Source organism: Malaya genurostris, chromosome 3 (genome assembly GCF_030247185.1).
Source record: "Malaya genurostris strain Urasoe2022 chromosome 3, Malgen_1.1, whole genome shotgun sequence".
NCBI classification, from domain to species: Eukaryota; Metazoa; Arthropoda; class Insecta; order Diptera; family Culicidae; genus Malaya; species Malaya genurostris.
In genome coordinates this window covers 42,291,435-42,304,434 of record NC_080572.1, presented here as the reverse complement: position 1 = coordinate 42,304,434, position 13,000 = coordinate 42,291,435, and the positions used below count along the sequence as shown (strand labels likewise).

Sequence of the window (13,000 nt, the reverse complement as noted above, 5' to 3'; positions counted from 1 at the left end):
TGTGAAAACCGACGTTTGAACCGAGGCCCGGAGGGCCGAGTGTCATATACCATTCGACTCAGTTCGTCGAGTACGCAAAATGTCTGTGTGTGTGTGTATGTGCGCATTTGTGTATGTAACGTTTTAGGCACTAACTTTATGGGGTAAATTGTGCAAAAAAATGAAAATATTTGTTCTAACTTTTCTCATAGATGGCGCGACCGATTTTCACAAACTTTAAATGAAAGGTCCTGTGGTCCCATACGTAATTCCTGAATTTCATCCGGATTCGACTTCCGGATCCGGAAATATAGGGTAAAGTGTGTTAAAAATTTTATACCATCACTGAAAAGAGCGAAAAACCGTAAAAAGTTTTCTAAATCGACCTCAAATCTTTTCCAATTGATAGTTTTTATCAGTAGACGGTCAAACAAATCTATTTCGATTATTCTTTAAAGAATCGAAGAAAAAAAAAGAAATGATTTTGAAGAATACCACAGTATTATATATGATAGTTTGATTGATATGAGAAAGGCATCATTACACCACTAGGTGGATTAAAACAGGTTTTTTTCTTGTTTAGATTATAGAAGTTTCAACCTATGACCTTAAGGTTGAAACTTCTATAATCTAAACAAGAAAAAAACCTGTTTTAATCCACCTAGTGGTGTAATGATGCCTTTCTCATATCAATCAAACTATCATATATAATACTGTGGTATTCTTCAAAATCATTTCTTTTTTTTTCTTCGATTCTTAAAAGAATAATCGAAGCCTCTTCGCACCAGAAAAACTTTCTGGCCCTATATGCGGGGTTGGGAATCGACCCCAGGTGGGCAGCGAGAAAGGCATCGGCTTACTCATCACGCTATACCCTGTCAGAAGTTTTCTGGTTACAAAAATTTTCTATGGCTCCGATTGGCGATCGAGAGTATAATGATCACTTCTTCATAACAGATCGGCTGAAAAGTTCGTATCGTTTCTATGAGAGTGCGCCACTAGAATTAAATCCATACCATTTTCAGTTAGTACCAACCTTCAAAAGATACGTGTATAAATTTGACAGCTGTCTGATTATTAGTTTGTGGGATATTGCATTTTGAGTGAAGCTACTTTTGTTATTGTAAGAAAAATGGCTTGATGAGTGTTATCCAGACTCAGCACCGGGCGAAGCAACAATTCGTAAGTGGTTTGCAAAATTTCGTGCTGGTCATATGAGCACCGAAGACGATGAACGCATTGGACGTCCAAAAGAGGCTGTTACCGATGAAAACGTGAAAAAATCCACAAAATGATTTTCAATGACCGTAAAGTGAAGTTGATCGAGATAGCTGACACCCTAAAGATATCAAAGGAACGTGTTGGACATATTATTCACGAATATTTGGATATGAGAAAGCTTTGTGCAAAATGGGTGCCGCGTGAGCTCACAATCGATCAAAAACAACAACGAAAAACCATGCTGAAATTGAACGAATTGGGCTTCGAATTGCTCCCTCATCCACCGTGTTCTCCAGATTTGACCCCCAGTGACTTTTTCCTGTTCTCAGACCTCAAGAGAATGCTCGACGGTAAAAAATTTAGAAGCAATGAAGAGGTAATCGCTGAAACTGAGGCCTATTTTGAGGCAAAGAACAAATCGTACTACAAAAATGGTATCGAAAAGTTGGAAGATCGCTATAATCGCTGTATCGCCTCTGATGACGATACGAAATTTCAGCTGAACTGTTAGCTGGATGTCGTATGCTCGAGTTCCGATCAGGAAGGATTTTTTGCGTCAGTGTGATCGTTGAACTCGTCTATTGCATTTGTATATTGTATATTTACGAATCGGCTGCGAAGTCTGTTGAAACAGCAAACGGTCCAGCTCCGCATCCGAATGTAGTACCCTGACTTCGCTAATTAGTTGTATTTCAACAATCAATACGTAGAAAGTAAACCTTGTAATTAAAAAGGCTTTTGGTATTTTATTCGAAGCATTTTCAGTGACAGTACCGTATGGAACTTAAAGTAACTGGAAAACACTTGATGTCGTTACTTAATCCGCAAACGATACGGCTACCAAATGCAACAAAATTATCAAACTCAGGTGTCCAAATGTCAACGAAAACAACATAAATTAAACTCAGAAATGTCATTCGGGCAATGCAATGGTGTCTACCGCTCGTATAACTGCCGTACCTGCTCATCTTAAAACTAATGCACAAATGCAGTGCCGGAGGTCACAAAACTGGTAATTTTTTCACGATAAAAACCGCATTCGATGCGGTAATCTACGAAACGTCGAGCTTTAATCACTAATCTCGATGATAATTGATCTGATTAACCATTTCGTAGTGGACTCTAGCAGAGTTGAAAGGTTGTAGTTTTACTATGTAATGGATCAGGCTCATCAAGGAATCAGCATAGTGGTAAAAGTTGATGCGATTGCAGTGAAGCTAGTGTCAGTCGGTATTCGTATTCTGCTTTGCCGGTTTTAAAATTCACTATCTTTATTCATTTGTTTTTGTTCAATTTTTCGCATGCCATTTACTTCCAGCAGCTGTTTCTTTGGCGAGAAAAAATCACCTCACAGTGAACCGGTCTACTTTGAGTCAGCATACGTTCGATATGAAAAATCTGTGATAATGTAGCACACCATCCATCACACGGGAACCGTCATCGTTGTGATCGATAATCGCTATATGATTGATCATTCGAGTAATTTATTAGGGCAATAATGCAACGATTGAGTGAAGTGATGAATGTTGTCGAGATGGAAACTGATTCTACCTTGGAAATCAAACTTCTATGCGTTGGATTCGTTTGCTGAATTTTTTCACACAATAAGATAAAATAGATTATTTCGGCTGCTAAAGTTGATCCGAAACAAGTTCCGCGATGGTGAAGTGTCTTCTACACATTTTTCTCAGCACGGGGTGATGTTTTCAGAAAAATCAGATTTCTCTCACAGATAGCTTGCAATCAGGCAAGAAGTTTGCACCAGCAGATCAGAATTCAGTTTTTGAATAATAATTTAACGATATAATCGAAGCTGTACGAGTCAGTGAGCGTAGAGAAATATTTATCTCCTGTGGTGTTCAGGTCAGATCATACGAGCTGACACTAAGACATGGTAGTTATAAGGTGGTACCGCAATAATAAGGTGGATTTCCTTAACAATACTCAGAATAGTAATTCAGGTCAGCTGAAGTGGACTAGTCCAGTGTGCGTAAATATTATGATATCTAGACCGGGTCAAAATAAACGATATAATAATAGTAATAATAATAATAATAATAATAATAATAATAATAATAATAATAATAATAATAATAATAATAATAATAATAATAATAATAATAATAATAATAATAATAATAATAATAATAATAATAATAATAATAATAATAATAATAATAATAATAATAATAATAATAATAATAATAATAAGATCAATAAAAATATAAATATGATATCCTAATTTCGTCTAAGTCCGGTTTGGGAATAACGGGATAAAATGTTAAAAAACGTGTTTAATCCACCTAGCAGTGAGATGATACCTATTTTTATCAATCCGCATGTGTTTTTTGCATGAATATTCTTCGGTGTTTAAGTTTTCATGACATTATTTTAATGACCGTCGTTTTAAGCGACAATTTGAGATTTTAATCACTCATTACTCTGTAATGTCGAAACTGCAAATCGGATCGAATTTGAATCTAGAAGTGTGATAATCGATTAAACATGCCATGATATGTAAGTTCCACTTTAGAGTTTACGGTAATTTAAGGTACTTCCAGAGCCGGTATTCAGAACCCAGCATAACCCAAACCGATTCGTATGGCCATATGACGAATAAATTACAACAGTTTTGAGTCCAACTTTGAAGCTTTTCGGGATTGTCATCTTCTATATCGGTTTGAATTTTAAAAATTCATCATCATGTAATTCGAGAACCGGATATCATAATTGGATAAAATTAATTAATTTTTGTATATAAGTTTGTTTTAATTTGAATTTTTGTTTCTGAAATTCGATTAGGCTTTTTTTGAGAAAACGATTGAGCTTTGAGAAACGATTTTATACTGGAACCGGAATTCTAAAAGCGGTATAGCCGAAGTCAGATAAATTCACCTGAGTAGCTGTACAGTTCACATTTGTTTCAAAATATTTGAAAATCAGTTAAGACATCTTTGAGAAATCATAGCACGAATTAAATTTTTAGGTGTCTTCTGAATCGAAAACTGAATACCACTAAAACTGAAAAAAGTTAATTTTTTTTATCGACTATCCAAATCTGCTAACCCGATAAACCTGATTAATTTATGTGGAATAGACATTTGTATACTATCCCCGAAACCGGAAGTTGGATCTGACTGAAAAGCAAGATGTTTTATAGAACCTTGAAACTTTTTATTTGAATCTTAGATCGTTTCAGCCATCTACGAGAAAAATGAGTTACACAATTTTGATTTCGTTTCACATATCACCCTGTAGTTCCAGAACCAGAGGTCGGAACCAAACATAATGCAGGATCTTTGTTTGGGAGCATACGACTTTTCGTATGAATCTGAATTTGTAGAAAAGAAATTTTCCGAGAAAATTAAGTGAAATTATTTGTCACACACGCATTTGCTGATCTCGACGAACTGATTCGAATGGTATATGGATGTTATGTTGTTCCAGCATTTATTGCTGTAAGTAGTTTAAAACAAAATAATAATAAAAAATTCTGCCATCATCTGGTTTATATATGTCATATTCGAACGATTATGTTGCCAAAAACGAGCCGTGCTAAAATCGGTCCGTGGCTAAATGTCATGAAAAAGGATGCTGTACACAATCCTTTTGGTACCTAGAAACAATTGTATGTAACAGTATAAAACATCGTGTTTTCCGTTGCTCCCAAGCATTTCTTTGTCATACAGCGCTCAAAACTCCTACTGCTGGAATAGGGGGAAAAGTCGCTTACAGAAAAATTTCGATATCTCCGTTAAAAATGGACGGATTTTAACAATCTATGGCTTGTTGGATAGGTATTACCGTGCGGAATCTAAGTCTGAAAACATATTCTGTTTTCAAGGTCAATTGTGACAGATACTGTCAAAAAACAGATACTGAAAATTTTGACATAAAACTTTGTATAACTCAAAAAGTAAACATCCGATCTCAAAACCATTCAATAGCGTTTTGGGTGACGGGGAGATCTTTCATTTGCGACTAGTTTGATCAAAATCGGTTCAACCATCTCTGAGATCTCGACCTCTTAGTTGACAACACACATACAGACACACACACATACACACACACACATACAGACATTTGCTCAGTTCGTCGAGCTGAATCGATTGGTATATGTCATTCGGCCCTCCGGGCCTCGGAAAAATTTTCTAAAGTTTGAGCGAATTCTATACCTATTTTTTATTTATATAAAAATAGGTAAAAATGAAGAAAAAGTGCACTCAAGTGTCTTACACCATTCGACTCAGTTCGTCGGGTACACAAAATTTATGTGTGTGTACGTGTGTATGTTACGTTTTTTCACTTAATTTAAAAAAATAGATTCAAATGAAAGGTTTTATGATCCCAGACAAAAATCCTGTATTTCTGGAACTGGTAACCGGTTCTGGATAAAAACCTTCAACAACTTACAGGAACATAATTTATTAAGGAAATGAATTAAGTAAATTAACTGGAAAGCAGATGCAAAACAAAATGGTTAAACTAGATTATAAATGTTGCAAATTTGTAATTTGTTTCAGTGGGATGCTTTGTTAAAAAAATTTAGGCCATTTTACCATTCTTTTTTGTCTTTCACTACAGAAGGGATGTAGAATTAGTGCAAATCCTACTTTTGTTACAAGATTCCTAGGTTCATGTACCATACGACTCAGCTCGACGAAATCGTATATATGGGTGCATTTTTCTACGCATTTTGAATTCGCCTTCAACATTCTTAGGTTGGATTGAGAGCTTATATTGGGTTATTGATTGGGTTAGAGCAACAAAGGCAGACACATTCCGGAGACATAATCGTAGAAGTGACGTAACCGATAAACTGCAAATAACTGCTATTCGTTAAAAATTTTCGAAAATGGTTTATCTCCTATCAATAATTTTAGGTCCGTTCGCAAGCTACTATTTATCTAATTCGGTAGCATTTTCTGTTGTCCGCTAAAATTTCTCAAAGAGCAAAGGGCGATTTTTTAAATCTTCTACTCTTTGAAACGCTATTATTAAATTATTTGATAAGTTAAAATGGCTCACGGCGACCACTTCAGGACTAGAAAATCTAATCGTATAAATGCCGTAAAATTACCCTTTTTCCGGAATTAACACCATCGATTTCGGCTACCATAGACTCGTTGGAAAGCTATGATATGGTCACAGATCACATTCAAACGGGTCATTTCGGATAAATAATCGTATAGGTGACATGACCGATAAAGCACAAGGTTCAATGATTATGCTATTATAAAGCTTCTTCTATATCCATGGAAGTTGACCATCAATGTTAACTTCCCTCTCTGAGCAGCCTAGATAGCCGTGTAGTGTCGGTAGCGGTTTCCCAACTGCTAAGAATAACGCTACGGTCCACCTGTACCGGTGGTATAAGTCCACCAAACAGGTAAGCCGTGTGGCATCCGGCGGAATTATTTTTTACCAAGAATTGATCCACTGGTTTCCTATTCCATGTCGTAAAAGGCCACAAAAATAGGAACTCCTAAGTCAAGGTATATTTCCGTGCCGATGGCTGAATGGCTGCAGGAGGTTAAACATTGCAGTCGTGAACGGAATATCTTGGGTTTTTCCCTTACTGGATACACGCAATGCTTAGCAATCAACTTCTTTGATCATCGCTTCGGCAGGCCAGAGATTAGAAAGCTGAGTGTCTGTGGGTGTCCTCAAGGTGGTGTACTATCCCCACTTTTATGGAACCTAGTCGCTGATAGTTTGTTAAGGAAACTTAATAACCTTGGATTTCCGACTTATGGTTTTGCCGACGATTATCATATATTGATGACCGGTATAAGCATTAACACTCTCTTTGATTTAATGCAGCAAACCCTGCGATCTGTTGAACAATGGTGTTGTCAGGTTTGGATTATCTGTAAATCCGGGCAAAACATCAATGGTGCTTTTCACTCATCGTAGGATAATTACAGGAGCTCGTCCGTTGCAGTTCTTTGGTTCAGGGGTCACTGTGGTCGATCAAGTTAAATACGTCGGGGTTATTCTTGACTCAAAACTGAATTGGTCTGCTCACATTGACTTCAGGATTAAAAGAGCTTGCATGGCTTTCGGCCAATGCAGACGAGCTTTTGGAAAATCATGGGGACTCAAACCCAGATATATTCATTGGATCTACACAACTATCGTTAGACCAATTTTAGCATATGGATGTCTTGTATGGTGGCAGAAAGGAGAAGTCGCGACAGTTCAGTCAAAGCTAAATCATCTCCAAAGGATGGTCCTAATGGCGATGACAGGAGCATTCACGACAACTCCTACTGCTGCTCTAGAGGCGCTACTGTGCATTAAACCACTACATGTGTTCCTAAAACAAGAAGCATTATCTTGTGCATACCGTCTTAGGGTTACAGGGCTTTGGAACAGTAACCCATTAGAATATGCTACCAGTCACACTCGCTTGTGGTCTCAAATGGTTCCGTGGGATGAGTATTTACTCGCTCCTAGTGACCTAACTCTCACATGCAGTTTTCCTTTTAAAACATTCAATGTGAGCTATCCTCTTCGTTAGGAATGATTGTCTGGTTGTCTGGAACGACAACTTGATGAACACATAGTTTGTTTTACGGACGGTTCTCTGTTGAATGGTCGTGCTGGTGCTGGTGTCTACTGTCGTGAAATAGGCTGGAGCAGTCTCATTCACTTGGTAGATACTGTACTGTGTTCCAAGCAGAAATCTACGCAATTCTGTGTGGAGTACAATCGGCACTTCAGCAGAGGATCTGTGGTAAACGTATTTATTTTTGTTCCGACAGTCAGGCAGCCTAAAAAGCACTCAGTTCGAATGACTCACGGTCGAATCTAGTGATCGCATGTCGAACTCAAATTGAAGACCTCAGCATTTGAAATGCTGTTTACTTCTTATGGGTACCCGGCCATTCTGGTATTACTGGAAATGAATGGGCTGATGAGTTGGCTAGAGCTGGTGCAACGAATGATTTCGTTGGTCCTGAACCAGCTTTACCACTTTCAACTAGTTGGATAAAGCACAAGATACGTTCTTGGGCTGCATCCAAACATGCCAGCTACTGGCGCAGCTTGCAAACTTGCGCTCAGACAAAAGCGTTTCTACCAGATTTAAATCTGAAAATGTCAAAGTGTCTACTGCATTTCTCCAAGTATCATTGAAGTATTCTGGTCAGAGCTCTGACTGGACATTGCAAACTCAATTATCACATGGCTACTATTCAACGTGCTGAGTATTATTCGTGTGATTTGTGTGAATGCGATTATGGTACTTCATATCATCTGATATGTAACTGTCCCGCATTGACGCAGCTACGTATCCGGGTTTTTGGTTCTCCATACATGGTTGAGTCTGTGTATGCGGAGCTAAAATTGAAGGATATTCTCTCGTTTCTCACCCAATGTGGTAAGGAGCTATAGTCAGAAGGGTTCATCGTTCTTCCTGGAGTGAATGAATCCCTTCTGTATTCACCTTAAATAGGGTTTGGCAGATTGTTTGACATCCTCTCGGGGGTACCGAATTTACTTCTGCTCGTACATACTGCGAGTCGTTCTGCATTCTTCCGGGAGTGCAGAATGGTGTCGCTTTTGTAAGATCTCTAAATCCTCTCGGGGGTTGGAGGTTTTATTAACATCAGACTGTTCGGGACCTCGTAGAGGTTCAGAATTTCCTTCTGCTTCCACTAAATGTGATCCTCAGCAGATTGTTCAGCATCCCTTAGGGGTGCAGAATTTACTTCTGCTTTTATGTGTTTTTGTGTCGTCAATTTTTCCCATCCTCCTAGTCCAACCCTTACCATTTCCTTTCAATCCTTCCCTCTTATATATCGGGAAAATGATGCTAAAAACAAATTGATGGCAAGGCACAAATCTCCAAATATCAAGGGGAACGTGCCATTTGAGCCAATTTGTTCTGATTCCTGATTCCTGATAGGTGACATGACCGATAAAGCACAAGGTTCAATGATTATGCTATTATAAAGCTTCTACTAAAACTATACGATGTACCAATTTTTTCACGATATCAATTTTGCTCTGTAACTAAAAGTTTAAATAAAGTATTTTCTTCAAAAATTTAATAACGAACCAAGTTCACGTATAATCTTACACTTTACGGAAAACCTTCACCTTAATTTTATTTTTCAGGTTCAGGTTCAGGTGCAGTTAACTTTGGTGGTGTGATGCTTTGTTTTCTATTATAGCATGGAACACTAATGCCATTTTTCATTGAAAAACTCTGGTGGCGTGGATTGCTCTGATTTTGCACTTTCGAGCAGAAATGCAATATTTTGACGGTGTTTCATTGCCATTTCTGCTCGAAAGTGCAAAACCAGAGCAATCCACACCTCCAGTGTTTCTCAATGAAAAACGCCATAACACTCATGTGATGCAGCCGGAACAGCACCTACTGAGTCTACCGAATTCATATGTTCAGTGCAATAAGGTTACCAAAGAGGCTTGCACAATTGAATTTAGAATATTTTATTTAATCAATAATTTATTCTCAAACGAATGTGAAGGTTGAAATAACAATTTTGATCAATTTTTCTCCAATGTCTGTTGAAAAATTTCTTAGTGAAAAAGTTGAAGCAGCGCTTAGTGCATCTGTATTAGGCTGAGATACAAAAGATGAACAATACGGAATATTTTTTTTTATTAAAAAGCAGTTTTCCGAAAAAATTAAGAGTTTTACGCAAATTTTATTTATCTTTCTCTTTCCCGCTTGCATACCAATGAAATGTATGTAAATCTTTAATTTAGCAAAAAAATTCGCGAGAGAGAATTCATATCGAAATGTGCTTGTTACTAATCGAGTGTGTTAATGCAAAGAAAATGTAACTGGAACATTTTTCACATGTTTTCGCTATTCTTAAATTGCAATTCAATCTGTTCCATCAAAACGCAATTTTCGGGAAGCTATCCTTTCCTTACATACCCAGTGGAGGAGAACTTCGCATAGTACTTCAAGAATTTTTTAATGGTTCTAAGATTTGAGATTTGTGAAATTTATCCGATGTTTACAGCTAGTGCTCTTTACCCATTACCATCGTTCATTTATCTACAGCAGAACCTGAATTCTGGACATTGCGGGACAGGACGTGAATTGAAGAACTAAACTCGGAACATGGGACTGACTTCGAATTCAGTTGCAAAATTCCGGTTCAAAATCCAGATCAAGAATTCTAAACCTGAATGAAATGAATTCCAAATGAAAGGACTCAATTCAGTTCAAAAATTTAGTGCCAGAACTCAAATTCCGAAACAAATTCCAGCTGAATTAATTCTGAACCTGAACGGAGAAAATGAACTCTGAAATAAGTATAAAAATATCAAGTATTAAATTCTGGTGGTGCGGCAGACAACCCACACGTGGTGAGCGCTGCTAATAAACGGCAAACAACAGCAAATTCTGGTTAGGAAGTCCAGAATTATGGTTCGGAGTTCAGATCCCAAATTTTTGTTTCAGAATCCAGATCTTCGATTCATATCTTGAATTTTGTTTTAGATTACTAAAACTGATTCCTGAAATAGAGTTCTGATTAAGAATTCGGAACTAAAGTTAAGGCACTAAATGCAGATTCAAAAACCTAGCCAAAAACCTAGTTCTAAAATTTAGAATTAAGACTCAGCTGGAGAGTGTTAGTTTTAACTTTTGAACCTGTATTCTGAAACTAAACTGTGAAAATGAATTCTGAAACGAAATTCTAAACCTTGAATTAAAATTCAGAATTCAGGAGCTTACGACAACTGACCAGACTGTGAGAATGACGCTCAATTCATCCTGGGTTGGTGGTTCCCAGGATTCTAACTAAGCAAATGGTAAAATTAACAAACAGATAGTGTATTTAGATTGGTATTTGGAAATAATTAACGTTTAAACCCATCTTTAAAAAAAAAACACACATACAACCAGAAATATTTCATAAACGAATTCTTTATTAAAAAACTTTTTGTTTCAGGGCAAAAATATTTACAAAAGGTAATGTATTGGCCTCAAAAAATCACGGTAAAAAGGAATTAGTCGCCTATGGCGGTTAACTGTTGAAAAGATCAACTGCCAATGAAACATAAAATGGTTTGGTAGATTGAATCTTGGGGGGTTCCGGAATACCATCAAGGCTGCTTCGAAGCAACCAGTAGCTCTGCACTTCAATTAATGGAATAAACGCTCGTTTGTTACGCAATGATATTTAAAATGAGATAACCTCTTCCTTATGTTCAGGCAGAGCGCTTCAGTAATCCTAATAGTTTCAGCAACATCATAGCAACAATTTTCGACCATTACCTCATTACTCCGACTGATCCAGCAATTATAACCACCAATAAATCAATCAATAGTTCGAGTTAGTCTATCAATCCGAATTCATATCCAATTGTGCGACCTCACCAAATTTAAAATCTAGTTTATCTAGTTTTCTTTTCATTAAATAGATGGCTCATATCCGCTGTATTGTTTCTGAACTGTCAAAAATTTGTTCCATACAAAACTTAAAAATTACTACTTGTCACTGATTCCATAACTGAATGTTCTTAACGCTCACAGTAGACGAATTCACTACTCACCAAAAACTTTATCATTTTGCTTCCGTTTTGACCTGTTACTGGAACCGAACGAAAAAAAAATCTCGAATTATTGATGTCTGTCTATTCACCAACTGCCAAGCCGTTTAATAGCACAATTTACAGTGTTAGTAAAGTTCAATCTAATGTTTCACCACACACCGGCTGTTCGCGTTGAATAATTGCTGCTTCACTTTCAGAACACCGAAATCAACTGTCTCATCGCAACACCGCAAGCTTCCCTTTTATTAACTGTAGATCTAAGTAATAATTTTTCTACTGTAACCACTGCCGTTGTTGTACCACCAAGCTTTTCCTCTACGCTCGCGATTCTCCGAAAATCAGTCGCGAAAAAACAAATCAATTCACTAGTGGTATTAGCGGAGAGTAGTAATTCTCTCAGTTTCAGCTTATTTCACAGCCAGCCTATTGTTGCATTCTCGCACGATCCGAATAAAGGACTTATTAACATCTTTTGCCTTTATGTATAGCGCCAACCACTAAGCTACTAATGCCACCGTCACCGCGATCCGCCGCGGTCCGCACTATTAGGCTGAACGATGAGCACGTGAAAGGAAGATCTGTTCGTTACGGAGCTGATCAGCTGCTTGTTTTGCAGAGTACCACCAAATAGGGGTGGTGATTCTCACCCATCGCACGGTGACGTATTAGGTACATCAGCGAGAGAGGAAACAAAACACGAGAGCAACATCGCTCTGGGACCCAATGAATTTTCTTGCGGATAAAGGTCTTTATAGGTAAGTGGAGAAAAATCTTCTCTGAGAAGAATAACTTGGACTCTAGGTTGAAATCGTTTCGATAGCGATCGAACTTCTATACAAGATGATGACGCATCTAATGAACGTTGAACTTGATTCCGGTGTGAGTTTGTCGGCATTCTGCATCGAATGTCTTTGCATTCGTTGCTGTTTGTAAGGTTCGCATGTTTTGATTAATTGGGCAATAGATCTGATGAATGTCAGTCCTAGCGATGAATGTCAGTCCTAGAGATCTGATGAATGTCAGTCCTAGCGATGTTTTAAAATCTCTACAACGGCTATTTATAGGTGGAAAGTCACTGTAAAAATATTTATTACTTTTGATTTGTAGAGCCCTAAACATAGAAGCTTTTTAATTTTCGAAAAGACACAGGTATTCATTAGTTAATTTAAACAGGACTTCAACTTTTCAATCAAAATCTTGATCTTTTATAATAAATACGTTTATTTCATAGGCAATATACATAAGTTTTTCTTCGCCG

General features: G+C 37.3%; 1 protein-coding gene across 3 annotated transcripts in view; it reads right to left on the bottom strand.

Annotated features, from left to right (window-relative positions):
- The window catches only part of LOC131435203 (pro-resilin), a 43,245-nt gene extending 31,120 nt beyond the window's left edge, over positions 1 to 12,125 (bottom strand). Inside the window, exons 1-2 of one of the 3 annotated variants that reach the window (XM_058602852.1) lie at positions 11,902 to 12,125; positions 11,743 to 11,774 (exon numbers count right to left, since the gene is read on the bottom strand). In XM_058602852.1, coding sequence (XP_058458835.1) covers positions 11,743 to 11,757 — 15 coding nt within the window. In that variant the 5' untranslated portion in view covers positions 11,758 to 11,774; positions 11,902 to 12,125. Of the gene's footprint in view, positions 1 to 11,742 lie in introns of all 3 variants that reach the window. The other 2 variants (XM_058602851.1, XM_058602850.1) reach the window with 2 other exon arrangements.
- Positions 12,126 to 13,000: the final 875 nt, after the last annotated feature.